The sequence below is a fragment of the Lissotriton vulgaris genome, chromosome 4_1 (genome assembly GCF_964263255.1).
Source record: "Lissotriton vulgaris chromosome 4_1, aLisVul1.2, whole genome shotgun sequence".
In the NCBI taxonomy this organism is placed as follows: Eukaryota; Metazoa; Chordata; class Amphibia; order Caudata; family Salamandridae; genus Lissotriton; species Lissotriton vulgaris.
Genome location: NC_141691.1, coordinates 996,069,218 through 996,082,107, shown reverse-complemented (window position 1 = coordinate 996,082,107; position 12,890 = coordinate 996,069,218). Strand labels below are relative to the sequence as shown.

Genomic DNA, 12,890 nt, shown 5'->3' with positions numbered 1-12,890 from the left:
AGGGGTTTCGCAGGGGCCCCCACAGACCCGGGGCTTCACTCATGTTGGGAGGGCGGTGCAGTAGGCTGTGTAAATTATATCGGGAAAACAACAATGCGGTTTATTGCAGCTTTTCTTTGATATAATGTGGAATAATGTTTATGTATTAGGCAGTGTTCACTTTTGTTATAGATAGAGTCACTTTGTTACAGGAAATGTATTAATATGTAGGACGGCGTGTACTGTATGTGTGCGTGGAACAAATGTAATGTTTAATTGGCTAACGTGTTCCAACAACAAGCTTAATGTTCATTGGGTGAGAACTATTGAAAGTAGAAGTGTTTTCTGCAATTCACTTTTGCTCCGGAGAGTAGCAAGGACATCTAATTGGCTTACATGTTGTAAGGAGGACTTTCCTGAGCTTTATGTTGGTTTGTTGCGAACTATTGAAAGTAGAAGTGTTGCCAGCCATTCACTTCAGCTCTGCGGAGTAGGAGGGGCATCTGATTTGCTGACGTGCTCCAAGGAGTACTTTCCCAAGCTTAATGTTTATTGGCTGTAAACTGGTGAAAGTAGAAGTGTTGTCAGCGATTTCTTCCCTCTTCATGGAGTATTAGGGGCATTTCATTGGGTAACGTGTTCCAAGCGGGACCTTAAGAAGCTTAATGTTCATTGGCTATGAAGCATTAAAAGTAGACGTTTTGGCAGTCATTCCTTCCTCCTCTGCGGAACAACATGGACATTTTATTGGCTAACGTGTTTTGAGCACAAGTTTGCTCCTTATTGGGTGGGAACGGTTCACTGTTGTCAGTGATTTTGTGACGCACTTCCAAAGGAGTATGGGAAAAGAAAGTAGTAGAGGGGAGATTAGTAACACTATTAACTCTGCACAGTGGTCACAAGGTGGTGGACAGGGATTATGAAGGTAAACATTGTTTTTATATGTTTTAAGGGCCATTTATATAATTGCCGTGTGGTGTACAAATCACAGCGGAAAAATGACAGTGTTTCGCTGTGTTTTTTTATCAAGTTTGCAGGTGTGATACTTCTCAGGAGCACTATTTACTTATAATGTGGTGTTTGCTTTTCTGATGGGGAGGTGTGGTTGCGCAGCAACAATTTCAGTCTAGGTTGAAAAGTTTTTATTTAGCAAATACAAATAAACTTTCTTCAGAAACTGACGCTGTATATATGAAAGGGATGACAATTAAAAATGCAATTTCAGAAAATATCAGTTAAGCGTGGCCATACCCTCCATTTTTCTGCTATAGTTTGTAAAAGTGTTGCCCCATATTCTTAATAATATAAGAGGGCATCAGTTACTTTTAGATAAAGTAGAATAGAAGTGCTACAACAAACACTCCCGCACTACATTATCTGAGGTCAGGAGAACAAGTAAAAAATAGTTAAATACAAGTGACTCCATATTACATAGAAATGTATGCATTATTATTTTTCAAAATTGTCTTCTGTAGAATTCAGGAACGTTCTGCCGCAGTGCTTGGAAGTCGCACACTGTTCGGCTAACATATCACATACTCACTTAAGAATATATAAGATGGTACTATTATAATATACAGAACTGGTCTTATATATTCTTTAGGGAGAAGGTGAATAGGAACCGCAAATGAGAAGAATAGAAATTAAAAGATAACATTCTGAAATGTAGGGTTTATCAAATATTTAAAGTAACCAAGTATGTATGAATGCTATCTTTTTAGGTTTCGAACTGGCGAGGGGCACGAAGTGCCCCTCCCAGTTTGAAAACTTTTGTTTTCAGTAGGGATGTTCAGACCGCCTCTGTTTCCAATTGGCTAGCTCCATAAATGGAGGCTAGCCATTGGGAGACAGAGGCTGTCAATCGCGCTTTCTCTTGAAAACGCGATTCAGGGGCGTTTCTGGTGCTTTTTTTAAGCCCGGCCCCTTTGTCCCGGCCGCGCTGCGATTGGCTGCCGGCCCGGGAGACCCCCCCCTGACGTCATTCCCGGGTCGCGCTGTGATTGGCTGCCGGCCCGGGACACCCCTGTGACGTCAGCCAATCACAGCGCGGCCCGGGACCTGACTTGTTAACCCCTTTATTGCTAAGGCCATTTTATTATTCTCCTCTAATTTCCATTGAAATCAATGAAAAGTGCATGACGAGTTACCCTTGTCATTAGCATCCAAGAGGTTAAGGTTGGCGTTCCGTTTCAGGACGGCTAGTAAATATGGAGCTTTATTGTTTTATCACCTGAGATTGTTGATTCTGTGGCCCTGTAAAGCTTCGCTGCAAATATTGTGTGTATCAGATTGCGAGTGAGGATTTGCGTTTACACTTTGTTCGAGCTCGTGTTTACTGTTCAAAGATGGTGGCCGTTCTTAGTCCGCCGTTTGTTTTCATTGAACATTAGAGTCGCGTTTCAGAACCATTGATGAGAACCGCGAAAGAGCAAGGAGGCGAGGAGTGGATAGAAGGAGTCAGAAACTTCATTTGTGAGTATTTTATTGCGGGGAGTGTTTACACTGACTTGTTGGGCGGAGATATAGTTGAAACTAAGGTTTTGGCACGATTGTGTTTTATGCAGGCACAGTAATCAGTCTGAGTAGACCTTCAGGGGAGATCGACATTTTGGAATATACCAAGTGAAAGAGGGCATTGTCTTGTATCAGTAAGATTATAGTTTGTTAACCGGTTTATTTAGAGAGTTTATGGTTACATGAAGAGAGTAAGTGTTGATATACAATGTTTTTTTCAGAACTCGTAGAAATCTTTTGTTGTGAGGACCAAGTAAGCATCAGCATGATTTTTTCTTATGTTCTTTTGAGCACCAAGGTGTGGAAAAGGGTCTGTTTGTAACACTCAAAGCATGGAATTATACACATAGCAAACACTATTCAGATTCACTATTATTGTAAATACTGTTTTTTTTATACTGTTTCTTGAAACTTCAGCATGGAAAGGTTGCTGATGATTGTGTTGCATTGTTATTTTTTAGATGAAAGAGGCTCCCGATGAAGGGTCTTGTATGACCCGAAATGCATTGAGCACTTAAAAAGGAAACACAGAAGAAATTGTGGAAACCAATTCCCTTATGAAAAAAATGTGTGAAATGTAATGTGACTATATTTTCATGAATAAGCATTGTTTTTGTGATGATTTATGTCTAAAATTTACATTTTGGTGTCGAAATAAAACACTAAGAATGTGTAACTTATAAATTACTTTGAGAAATTTGTGTTACTTTAGAAAGGTACAACCGATTGCTATAGTGCGTGGGGGTCGGGACATTTGGTCTCGAGATAGGCATGTGCTTGCTTCCCTGCCACCTGGCTGTGCTTGCTTCCCTGCAACCTGGCTGTGCTTGCTTCCCTGCCCCCTCGCTGTGCTTGCTTCTCTGCCCCCTCGCTGTGCTTGCTTCCCTGCCCCCTCGCTGTGCTTGCTTCCCTGCCCCCTCGCTGTGCTTGCTTCCCTGCCCCCTCGCTGTGCTTGCTTCCCTGCCCCCTCGCTGTGCTTGCTCTCCTGAGTGTGTGTGTGTGGCTCTGTGTGGGTGTGTGTGTGGCTCTGTGTGGGTGTGTGTGTGGGTGTGTGTGGCTCTGTGTGGGTGTGTGTGGCTCTGGGTGGGTGGGTGTGGCTGTGTGTGTGTGTCTCTGGGTGTGTGTGTGTGTGTGTGGCTCTGTGTGTGGCTCTGTGTGTGTGTGGCTCTGTGTGTGTGAGGGGGGCTCTGTTGGTGTGTGTGGGTCTGTGTGTGTGGGTCTGTGTGTTTTTGTGTGGCATTTGCCAGAGATTAAACTATTGGCATTGTAAATGACAAGGCCGTTTATTTATCTGTTTTCAAAACCAACACATAAATACAAATGTTGTCATTTACAATGCCAATAGCTCAAACTTTTCAAAAGGCGAAACCATTGCATTGTAAATGCTTGTTTATTCTGCAATTTCTTAAAATATGGTCCCTGAAAAAAATATCTGATCAAGAACGTTCTAATTTTTCCTAATCTGCATTACAGATAGAGCCGAAAAATCTCCTATTCCTCTTCTGTAACAATAGGACAATCTATTACAATATAACAATTGATACCATTGTTACAGTAAAAAGAAAAGGAAAATAAAGGTATCTAATAATAATAATAATGATAGTAGAACATCCATAGCGAAATACGTTTGAGCTGTAATTATTTTCTGAGCTTCTCTTCTCCAGGAGGTCAAAAAGTTTGATCTTTGTGGCGACGAGTCATAAACTCCTCTGAGATCATGACTGTGAAAATTATAATATATATATTCACAGTATATGATCAATAGGAGGGAACAGACTAAAAACTAGAAGCTGGTGACATTGCTTATATCTTTACTCTTTGTGACGACGGGTCATGAACTCCACTGAGATTAGCTTAACTGTTAATATTATAATATACATATTAACAGTATATAATCCCTAGGGGAAAACACACTAACAACTGGAAGGTGGTGACATTAATTGTGAATATTTAGGGTCTGTGCCGACTGGTCACCAACACCTCTGAAGCGAAGTACAGTGTCAATATTATAATATAGAAAGTCACAATATATAAGCTGAAAGGAGCCAGAAAAGGAGCAATGTTTGTTGCAGTCTATCTGTGTCTGAAAACAAGCTGATGACGTTACAGAGAAAAAGGGAAAAACATACAATAACAATTTTTTCTAGATATGAATGTTTAAATATTGACAAATAGCCACAAATTATAACTATCTACTATGCCATAATGAAACAACTTACAACTCCGGAATATGTTTGTTGACGCAAAACAAGAATCCAATGCTAGAAAAGGGAACCTGCATCACAGATTGGCGACACAGAAATAACTTGCGAAAACTAAACTAATCGCACAATAGATGTGGTTTATATAGTTTTTGGTTGTTTGGTAGTCTATGGAAGGAAGATTTGGCTCCACCTATGTAGTTGTCACGTTTTACAGTTTACACGTGCTCACGTTTTAACTGTTTTACTTGTGCACGTGTTGGGAAAAGTTACAAAGTGTGAAGCTATAAAGGTTTCGATTTCCATAGAAACACGTATAAGGTCCATATTATCTACATACTTTGGAGAGTTTAAAAAGTGTTACCTGGTAAACTGTGTCCTTTGCATTCTCATTATTAAAAACATCTAAATAGAAGATATAAAAAAAACAATTGTTTACAATAGAAGAAAAAAAAAGAACGTATTAATATTTGTTATCACTTTGCTTTTTAATTTAAAAAAATGCCAGCATTTGTAAAGCGTAAAGCTACCCCCGAAATGTGTGCCGGCATTTGGGGCGTTGGGAAGATTAAGCAAGGTGTTACTTACAGTGAGATAGTGGTGGGCTAAGATGCTGATGGACTTTGGAATCGAACTGTGAACGCTGTTCTTGAAAGTCAGGTATTATAGGTGCTGTGTCATACTTTTACCATACTTATATGGTAATTACTGCTAATTAAGTTGAAAATATTCTTAAATTATAAGTAGGGCTCCTTGATTTATGTTTTTTATTGATTTTTGCAGATAAATGCAGACAGAAAAGTATTTTCATGTCTGTATTTATTTTAAAGTGTGGATAAATACGGAAATTGGGTTATTTTTTGAGCGTTTGTAAATGCTGTCAATGATGAGTAGTAGGACAATAGGTCTGTCGTTCTAAAAGTAAAAGGGTAAAAACAATGAAAAACAATGAAAGAGTTTTAGTAAACAGCCTTAAAGAGCAATATATATCCTCGTATAATAAAACTTGCACATTTTAATATGAAGGTTGTGTATAGTTTATCATCTAAGAGTGTTTACATGAGTGAAAACGGTCAGTCTTTCAGTCATGAGTGTATATTTATCAGTAAGATAAATGTGGAAATATACTAATGTCAGATTAATTTTTTTACAAAACTCGAAATATATATTGGTAAATACACATACAATTATTAGGTTATACTAAGGAATTATCTTTTAAAAAACCTTTGAAACTCACTGAAAAAAACATAAGTTTCGTGCCATTTGAAGAACCGGATTAACCCACTTACTGGCAATAGAGTCCCGGTACAAATGATGCCGAACAGAAGAACACTTTTCCTCACACTCGTACAAAACCATTGAAATTCCTCCGTTATAGTTAGTTGTACATATATATATATATGAGAATTCTGGAGTTTAAATAAGTTTCAGTGAGGTTGCACACCACAGTTTAGATTTCACAAATGATTTATTGGCAACGCATTTCACCCTCACTGGGGCTTCACGGGCATGTATAGAATGCCAATCTATCATTTCTGTTGTTTATTAACAAAAGAAGAAAATGTTTATGTCCCTAGGTGCCAAAAAGTGTCCCATATAATTTGCTTATTTAAACCTATGCTATCAACTTTTTCCTTGGTTGATCAAAGTAATAATACATGAGACCCTATTAGATTATAGCTAATGTTTCATATATTCTGACCTAAACAGTTTAATTGGAAAAAGTAATCATCTTATTTTTTAACTGTAAAAAATAGTGATAAAATTCTCTTTGAAAAGCTAGAAAAGTAAAATTCTCTCTCAAATTTTTGGACCACCCCTAGATAATTTCCTCACTTTTTTCAAAAGTACAGTATATAACAGTTGTAGTTTCTCTTCAATAAAATGTTTCTTATTCAGTATGGACACTCAGTTCTTCATCCTCGTTTAGATATGATGGGAACCCACTTTCCCTAAAATAATAAGTTTAGGTTCCAGTTTCTGTAATTTAAGCTGACATTCACTGCCTCAGTTTTTTTGTTTTACTGTGACTATACTGTAGTACTGCAAATGTTTGGAAGGTTGGAATAACTTGCACAGTTTTCCCAAAAATATTGATATGTCATGTCTTTGAAAGTGCAAGTGTGGTTTCTAAGATCTTCCTTTTCATTTGAAAGCTAGTGATTCTTATATATTTAAGGTTACAATGGCACTCAATAATATATCTGATATAATCCATAGTGCATACACCGCATAACTGCTTCAATTATTAAACCTTGCTTTGTTGCAAATTCCAAATTCAGTCCAAATTTGTCGATGCTGGTCTTTATTTTCTTTCTCGTCCACAAAGTGATTTCGTAGCAACATATCTTTGAAAGGTCTCGCTCTGGCATAAATTATTAATTAACTTTTTTTCTGTTGCTGCTTATGTAGCTTCATTTTTTAATAAAAAGTCCAATGTTTTTGTAAGATTTTTCTTACTTTCTATCTGCCTGCATTAAATCTTGGTATGAATCTGAACTTTTCTTTTTTTTAATATTTTTTTATCTTGGTTAGATGTCACTATTTCATATCCTTTACTGTATGTGTTCTTTCTCTTGCTTTATTTAATATATGGAATTAATATTCCCGTTATGTGAATCTTTCTATGCTTCCATCTATTCTGGTTTAGTCTCAACAGTTTTCCATATGGCATGTTCCACTTTTAGGAAAGTTGGTGGAAACATTTTGCATGGAGAAAATTGTTTGTGTTACTGCACCAATTACTTTTTTAAATGTTTGCTTTGCAGTAATATCGGTCAAATTGTGCATCATGCATGTCGATTGACATTTATTCAAAATGATAATTTCTAAATCAAAATTCTGTAAATGTCCTAAAGACTTATGAACTTTGAAAAAGTACACACCTTCAGTACCTAAATTGGTAGTGAGGTCAAGATAAATATGTTCAGAGACCAAATGATTACTTTTGAAAGCAAAGGCCTGCTGAGTGGAGGCGGAGCGTTAGGCCATTCTCAGTAGGCTGTTAGAACTGGGGGACTGGGTGCAGGGCATGGCAGAAGGCCATGCTTTCTGCTCAGAGGGCACTAAGCACTGCCTTGGGCCACGCCCAGTAGCAGTGTCAGACTGGCCTATGGTAAAATACACACAAATGATGTCGGACTGGACTATAGGGTATTAGGCAATGCCCAATGGGCTGGTCAGACAGGTCGGGGTGTGGGACGGTTTTCTGGCTGTTTATCGTCCGGTTTTATTGTCTGGTGGTCCTTTTTTCTGTTGACATCCCTGATATTAAAATAAACAGTGCCTGCAGCCTACTATACAATGTATCTGTACAAGTTACCAATGGGGCTACTTTTCAGTTATTCGATTAAAAAATGGTGGCCACTTTTATTTTGATGCCCGAGCCTATTTTCTCTCCCAGACAGACCCTGCCCAGTAGATAATTTGGGCAAGGATCAAAGTATACATGATAAAAGCACAAAAGGTCCCTAAAAAAATCTCTGTTAAAGGGAAGTTTTTGCTTTTTTTTAAAAAAAACAATAATGTTTTGCAAAAAACATTAATTCCCATGAGACTTCAGTTGAGTGTAGTTTATTGAAACACTCTGAAACACACACCTCTCCTAAAAGTGTACATATATAACCATACATATATATACACATATATATATAACCATACATGCATAACTCTCTCTCCCCAGAACTGAAGACCATCCCTATGACTCGAGTCCGCAGAGTATTGCCAAAGCCCATGTGCACTAATTTCTGAACAACTTGAAATGTATGGGTGTTATATAGTAGGGTCACACCCCGTGCCTGGGATGAAACATGCAGGGGTAAATGGCTTGTACTGTCGAATTTAGTGGCATAAGGCTTTTTGAATGGGATCTCGTTCTATACATTGAATTTAGAAAGCTATGATGCAGATAGGGGTAAGTATGTCTCTTCTTCGGGTCTGTGTGTGTACATATGTGGGGGACGGGGGTGCCATGAGCAGCAGTGTGGTCGATCATGCGAACTTGCCCCAGAAAGGCCCCAGGCTGACAGGCTTGGCTGGGCGAAACACCTGTCTGTGGAATATCTGCCCAGATGCGGTAGGAGGCAGAAAAAAACGCAATTTTATTGTGGAACGCCTAGTGGTGGAGAAGGGATTTTGTGAACTATTTAATTTTCTCACTTGCTTGTGAAGAAGCTGTTTGGAATCAACATGATATAGCCCAGCACACGTCAGAGGGTATCATTTCCCTTGACCAACCTGAAAAAAAAAACTGCTTGGTCCCAGATTTACTCTTACTTGCTTCCTGTTGGTTCTGTGCTTGCCCGTGGGGTTATCTCTGCAGCAATAAAACGAGGGGCTGTCTCTCGTGCACTGCAGCCATGGGGAGGGTCGTGGCTGTCACAGGTGTAGCATCGGTGCCATTCATTTGCTGGCAGCATCGCCCTGCTCAGATTGGTTCTCGCCGCAGGTTCGTGGAGGTCACTGAGACTTGGGGTGGGCTCCTCAACCGCCCCTCCTGTATGTGTGTGTGTGTTTTTCTCCTAATCCCGTGCATGTGTGAGCGCGTGGATGCGTGCGTGCGTGTGTGCGCGCGCCGTTGTGTCAGATCGGCGCTGAGGCTGCAGGAGTGCACGGATGGCGGATCTCACACACGCCAGGCAGCCCGGGATGTTTTCCTTCTCCGCCGCCTCCTCCACCGCCGCCGCCTCCCCCTCGCCGCCGGGCTGCAGGGAGGGCTGCGCCCCAGACACGGGCGGCCAGGGGAAGGCGCGGAAGAAAGCCTTCTATCTGGTGAGGATGAAACCGCTGAAGGAGCCGAGCACCAACAACAACAACGTGTCCTTTGTCATCCACTGTCACATCGGCAAGGAGATCAAGCACATTTGCAGCAACTGCAGCCGCGGAGAGGAGGCCCGGGACGGTGAGCGCTGCGGGCGGATTTATGATGCGCCGTGCGGGGTTGTGTTTATCTGCCTGGCGCGTGTGTGTGCGTGTGTTTGTGTGAATGTGAATGTGTTTCTGATCTGAGGGTATAAAAGTCAGTGTTTGTCTGTGTAGTTTACGAGTATTTTTACTTTGTGAGCGTGGAGTGTATATATGTGTAAATGGGCCTCACGTATGTGTGCGGCGTGCCCGTGTACATGTGTGTGGGTATATGTGTGTGCTTGTGAGACAGTAAGTGCTTGTGCAGTATGTGCACTCGTGCATGTGTGTGTGTTGTGTGCAGGGTCAGTTATGTCTGGCGTCAGCGGGTGCCGTTATATATGTGCGTGTTTCTATATTTTGTAGGTCTGTGTGCGTTAATATGTGCAGCCCCCTTGTCAGTGTGTGTTGTGTGGAGGGATGTGTCTGAGTGCGTGTGTCTGTATGGAGCCAGCTTGCCAACGTGTGTAATTTGGGTGGATAGGGCTCGTGCGTGTTTTTGTGTAGAGTGTAAATACTGAATGGCTGTGTGTTTTGAGCCTGCGCCTGTCAATCGTGGCGTGCTTGTTTTGTAGAGTGCGTGTGCTGAGTTGCTCTGTCTGTATTAATTAAGCTTGCGCGTGTCTGAGTGTGTTGTGTGGAAGGGGAAGAGTTGTCCGTGTTTTTGTGTAGAGTTGTCTGTTGTGTGGCTGTCTGTGTCTATGTGAACCTGTACTTGGCCGAGCGCGCTGTCTGGAGGGGGTACAATCGTGTGTGTCTGTCCGGCGGATCTGTGTCTGTCAGTCTCTGACAGAAGGTGTATTTACATCCTTCTAGTTCAATGCATAATGCATGCGCCTGTCAGCCCCTCAGGCGCTGGGGTCTTGCAGGTTCTTTCTCCGGTCAGTTCCGGACGTGAAGATGGCCACGGGGTGCAGGTGTTGTGGACGGATGGCTCTGGTCAGCCGGAAGCCCGTCTCTGACATTCGCTTTAATTGGAAAACGGCCCCTGCAGCTTTTCTCTTCATTATTTGCCAATCTATTTTGGCTGTTTTTCCAATGTCTGTGTTGTTGATGCATTAACTTTTTTCCCCCCTGCACCTACTGCAGTACAGTGTTCCCGGCCTCGGAGTATTGATGTTTGGGACAGCGGTTTTACACGGGGGTGAATCCTGAGGGGACGCTGCCGTGCAGTCAGCACAACACTGGGCCGCGGTGGTATCGATCTGCGGTTTTTATTGGATTGTGGCGTGAGCTTTTCGATCAGCTCTCTCTGTATCACGTGGCAAACATGCTTATTCTCTTTTTTAGAAGAGATTCTGAAGACCAGGCTTTTTTACCCACAAGGCCACGGCAGTTTTGGGATCGTGAAATGGGGGAAACCGTTTGTGCGAAAGAAAATAGCACTGCTTCTAAATCGCTGCTGTCAGCATTTGCAGAAAGCAGAAATGGAGAGCGAGGCCTTGGACGCGCTCGTGCAGAGTACTACGCCAGACGCCGCTGCTTCATTCCTCTCCTGGCTATATTGTTTTATATTGTGTACACTATCTTAGATGTTAAGGGTATTTTGCTACGTATTTGTGGGCCCCCGGTGCTTGGTGTCCAGGTCTGAGGGGCCGCCTCATTTCTTGAAGGTCAGCAAGATGGCCCCCTTGGGAAATGTTATTGTTTACTGACGGACCTTTTAGCTGTTGAGGGTGGATATTGTTTGCCCTCTTCAGCTCTTTCGTTTTTGTGTTGACTTGGTGCTTTTAACAACCGTCCCCTTTCCCTTCTTCCTAAAGGCCCTCGTCAATGGCAGGGCTAGAGCCCCTGGTTGAAACTCTAGCTTCATCTGTACGGAGGCCGAGGAGGAACCTCCAAATTTTGGAAACATGCAACTATCTGTGAATTTGTTGTCTACAGCGAGCTCGCCTCCGTCCCTCGACATACACGCGGGTCCTGTCCAGTTAAGCCAAGGAGCGTAGTAATAGTAATAGTGAAGCAGGTGCAGAATACCAGGGCCTGGAGATGTGGGTGACCCAATCCACCCCAATCAGTATCTGTTTTTTTTAAACCACCAAACTGGTGGATTAAGGACCAATTTTCTTGCTTGCATTGGGGCCCACTGCTCTTTTGTCACAGCACAGTTAAGTCAAGGGGTCCTCTCTGATGGCTTTTGCACTGTGCTGTCCTGCTACTGTGGTTTTACTGGAGCTTTGGTTTATTAATCTGTGGGGGAGTTGTTTTAAGATCATTCCAGTAAAAATGGGAGTGCTTGGCGGAAATGCTTGGAATGCATGACAGTTAATGGCATTGTGTGTTTTTTGTAATCTCTTGTTAATGTGGTGAGCTAATGATAAGCACAGCTGACCTGCCTAATCCGCTGACACTGACCTTGCTAATATTCTTCAGAGATAGTGTTTTTCTGGATCAGGGACGCCATGTTAAATGGAGTAACAGGCTCCACATAAGATAAACTACATCATTGGTAATTTTGATCAGGAAACACTGGGTAACCTCAGAATGTCATCTCGCGCACACTGATAAGGCTCAGACTCCAGCCGCCCGGACATTTATTTCCTCAGTCCTACTGGGAGTCTCATGTTGCTCCCTGCTCCGCTACCATCATTCTACTCTAAGCAGCAAATTACAAGACACAGCGGTTTGGCCATAAAAAGGCTACGTTTTTCGTACCTAACACATTAGCTTACGTACAAACGAACTAGACTAACTGTAGTATGTTGGAGTTCCAAGTTAAGGCCGTGTTCCGTTGATGTACAAGAAATAAACCACAACCAAAAATCAGTGTTGAATATTGAACAGTTGTCCAATATGGCCTTGTTCAAGATGGCAGACTAACTTACAGTGTGCTGTGGAATACCAGTCCCAGTAGGAGTTACTCGTGAGCAAAGGTGTGATAGGCGTACATTATTCCGTCATCTTCTCTAAGAGCTCTTGCGGGCCGCCACCCATGTAGTCCTCTACATTGTCACCTGCTATACAGTGTTATATGGCACTTAAAAAAAAAAGGGTTCAGTAAGACTCGCACATTGACCCAGTGGTTCCCAATCTGTTTGCCCCGGCACCCTGGTGCGCCATCAAAACTAGCCAGGGGCGCCATGCACAGAGTTTGGGAATCACCAGTAGCTAATTAGGGTGCCAACTGTTAGGCTTGTTTTGCTCTGGCCTACTACAGCTGTTACCAGCGTTAGATGATACATCTGAGAATATAGAGAACCAGCTAAGCCTTTTAACCAGGCTGAAAAACTATGAAACTACCACATGAGAATACCACATCGTGGCTTTTTACAGTGTTTAAAGAGTGTTGCTACT

At 41.9% G+C, this 12,890-nt stretch overlaps 1 protein-coding gene across 5 annotated transcripts in view; it reads left to right on the top strand.

The window, feature by feature from the left end:
• The window catches only part of PHACTR1 (phosphatase and actin regulator 1), a 1,119,307-nt gene that overhangs the window by 523,064 nt on the left and 583,353 nt on the right, over positions 1–12,890 (top strand). For 2 of the 5 annotated variants that reach the window (XM_086965263.1, XM_086965261.1), the window contains exon 1: positions 9,283–9,594. The exons of 1 other annotated variant lie outside the window; for it this stretch is intronic. In XM_086965263.1, coding sequence (XP_086821389.1) covers positions 9,309–9,594 — 286 coding nt within the window. In that variant the 5' untranslated portion in view covers positions 9,283–9,308. Of the gene's footprint in view, positions 1–9,061; positions 9,142–9,240; positions 9,595–12,890 lie in introns of those variants that run through there. 2 more of the 5 variants (XM_086965265.1, XM_086965260.1) reach the window with 2 other exon arrangements.